General features: G+C 49.9%; 2 protein-coding genes across 5 annotated transcripts in view; one reads left to right on the top strand and one right to left on the bottom strand.

The window, feature by feature from the left end:
• Window positions 1–2,361, bottom strand: part of CCDC94 (coiled-coil domain containing 94) — a 27,882-nt gene that overhangs the window by 23,419 nt on the left and 2,102 nt on the right. The window contains exon 2 of the mRNA XM_008639976.2: window positions 380–384. Coding sequence (XP_008638198.2) covers window positions 380–382 — 3 coding nt within the window. The 5' untranslated portion in view covers window positions 383–384. The remainder of the gene's footprint in view (window positions 1–379; window positions 385–2,361) is intronic.
• HNRNPM (heterogeneous nuclear ribonucleoprotein M) overlaps window positions 1–2,361 on the top strand; it is a 16,407-nt gene that overhangs the window by 12,286 nt on the left and 1,760 nt on the right. For all 4 annotated transcript variants that reach the window (XM_017742522.1, XM_017742521.1, XM_017742519.1 and 1 more), the window contains 4 exons: window positions 112–156; window positions 598–672; window positions 1,014–1,112; window positions 2,186–2,344. In XM_017742522.1, the coding sequence (XP_017598011.1) occupies window positions 112–156; window positions 598–672; window positions 1,014–1,112; window positions 2,186–2,344 (378 nt within the window). The remainder of the gene's footprint in view (window positions 1–111; window positions 157–597; window positions 673–1,013; window positions 1,113–2,185; window positions 2,345–2,361) is intronic.

Here is a 2,361-nt window from a genome sequence, read left to right as displayed (position 1 = left end):
AGAGTTATCCCATGTAAGCCATGGACGTGTTGTGTGGTTTGATTTCTGCAGCCTTTGGCTGAAATTGATTGGGTGATGTGTGCTATATAAAGCTTTCTCTTTTATTTTGAGGAATGGGAATGGAAGGCATGGGCTTTGGAATGAATAAAATGGGAGGTAAGCTGTGGTTTTTGATCCGTTCATAGCTTGGCCTTTGGGAAACTCCTGTAGACGGAGGTGTGTGTGCATGGCAGGACTTTGTGTGCTGGGAGGTCATCACCAATTGAGCAAGAATTCGGTCCTTTTTGGGTATTCAGACTGCTGCAGGTGTGTGGGGAGGAGGGATGCATCCCATAAAACATGGCCTGTGCTTCCTTAGTTCAGGAGATCCGGAGGGTGCCATCGCTGGAGGTCGGAACTGGATCCTCACTGTCCCAACCCAAGCCACTCTGACCCCCTGATTTTGTAATGCTGTGCCCAAATCCTGACTCCTTTCTGGGAACTGGTGCTAGGGGGGTGTCCTGTGCCTGTGGGGATGTTGTGTGGCAGCAGCTGCTGTGTGTGCAGCGTGGAGCTGAAATGCACTGCTAAAGAATCCCTGGAAAATCTGTTTTTCAGGAATGGAAGGTCCCTTCGGTGGCATGGAAAACATCGGTCGCTTCCCAGCTGGGATGAACATGGGCAGGATGAGTGGTAGGCACTGGCTTCCTGTAAATCCTGCTGGGTTCCCTGGGAGGGATCCCCAAGTCCCTCATGGCCTCTGAGCTGCACAAACCAAGTGATTTATTGATGCTACCTTGAAGGGTTTATTTAGAAAGATTCTGGCTCTGTCTGATCCCCAGAGCCTCACATGTGTTTGGGATAAATCCTCTTCTTCCTTGGGCTTTTGGGCTCCTGAAGCCACGACAAAGTGATCAGGAGAAAATCACTGAAACCTTCTTGTGCTGTGACTCTTCAAAACAATTCCTGTGGTAAAATGTTTTCTCTGGGGTCATTTAACCCCCCTGAAAACTTCTCCACCTTCCTCTTTGCAGAGATGGATCGGGCCATGGGAGGGGGATTTGAGAGGGAGTTTGGAAGAAATGAGATGGGAATGTCCCGGAGTTTTGGAGAGACCTTGGAGAGGGGAATAGGTGAGTGCAGTAAATCAAATCCATTTCCTGCCTGCTTTTTATCCCTGAACTGCTCACAACAGTCATGGGGGTGATACAGATAAAAAAACAGATTCTGTTTTAGATTTGCTGTAGGAATTTGGTCAAAGTTAAATATTCAGGGAGTGCAGAAGGATACAGCAATAATGGGGCTGGGAGAGGGATTTCAGAAAGAACAGGAAATTTTTAACAGTCTTAATGCACTTAATTTGCTATATCTTACATCATGATGCTATCTATATATTGATCTATTTAGTATATTACAGCATAATAATAGTTCTGAGGGATAGAATCTTGAAATAGATGAGCAATATTGTGCATTAAAACACTTCTGGGAAAAAAAATCTTGGAAAACTGTGAAAAGCAAGGAGTTTTAGATTTCAGCTTTGCTCTCTGGTTTTTAAATGCTGCTGGGAAGTTGTTAATTTTTGTCAGTGAAAACAAAATTCTGCTTCTCCTGCTGTCTGTATCACATTTACCTTCCAAGCACGTTCCCTGGAAATATTGGACAATGTCAGTAATGAAACAGCAGAATTTCTGGAGCAAAGCTGAACCCAGGCATCTCCAAGCAGACACAGCTCCCCCATCAATTTACAGATTGAATTTTTGACGAAATCACAATATTTTGGAATCAAGGGAGCCATTCCCTGTGTCCTTGTCCCTCCATCCCCTGTCCCCAGTCCCTCTCCAGCTCTCCTGGAGCCCCTTTAGGCCCTGCAAGGGGCTCTGAGCTCTCCCTGGAGCCTTCTCCTCTCCAGGTGAGCACCCCCAGCGCTCCCAGCCTGGCTCCAGAGGGGCTCCAGCCCCGGCGCAGCTATGGACCCTCCTCTGGACTGGCTCCAGCAGCTCCACGTCTTTATTTTGGGGTCCCAGAGCTGGAGGCAGCTCTGCAGGGGGTGTCTCACCTGAGCATCTGAGTTTGCCTCATCCTGCAGGCCCAGAGTCCCTGCACTGAGGGGGCTCTGAGTGATGGGAATTCATTCCAGGAGAGCGAGCAGCTGTTCAGGGTTCTGTGTCCCGGCCCAGCTGCTGATCCTGTCTGTGCTGTGTTCCAGGTGGTGGAAACGCCAGCATTCCCGGCATCGAGAGGATGGCCCCTGGCATCGATCGCATGGGCTCGGGAATCGAGCGGATCCCCGCGGGGATGGGGCACGGGATGGAGAGGGTGGGCTCGGAGATAGACAGGATGGGGCTGGGGGTGGGACGCCTGGGGTCCGACGAGGGGCCGGGG

The sequence above is a fragment of the Corvus brachyrhynchos genome, unplaced genomic scaffold (genome assembly GCF_000691975.1).
Source record: "Corvus brachyrhynchos isolate BGI_N302 unplaced genomic scaffold, ASM69197v1 scaffold158, whole genome shotgun sequence".
NCBI classification, from domain to species: domain Eukaryota; kingdom Metazoa; phylum Chordata; class Aves; order Passeriformes; family Corvidae; genus Corvus; species Corvus brachyrhynchos.
This window is presented reverse-complemented; position numbering and strand designations above follow the sequence as displayed.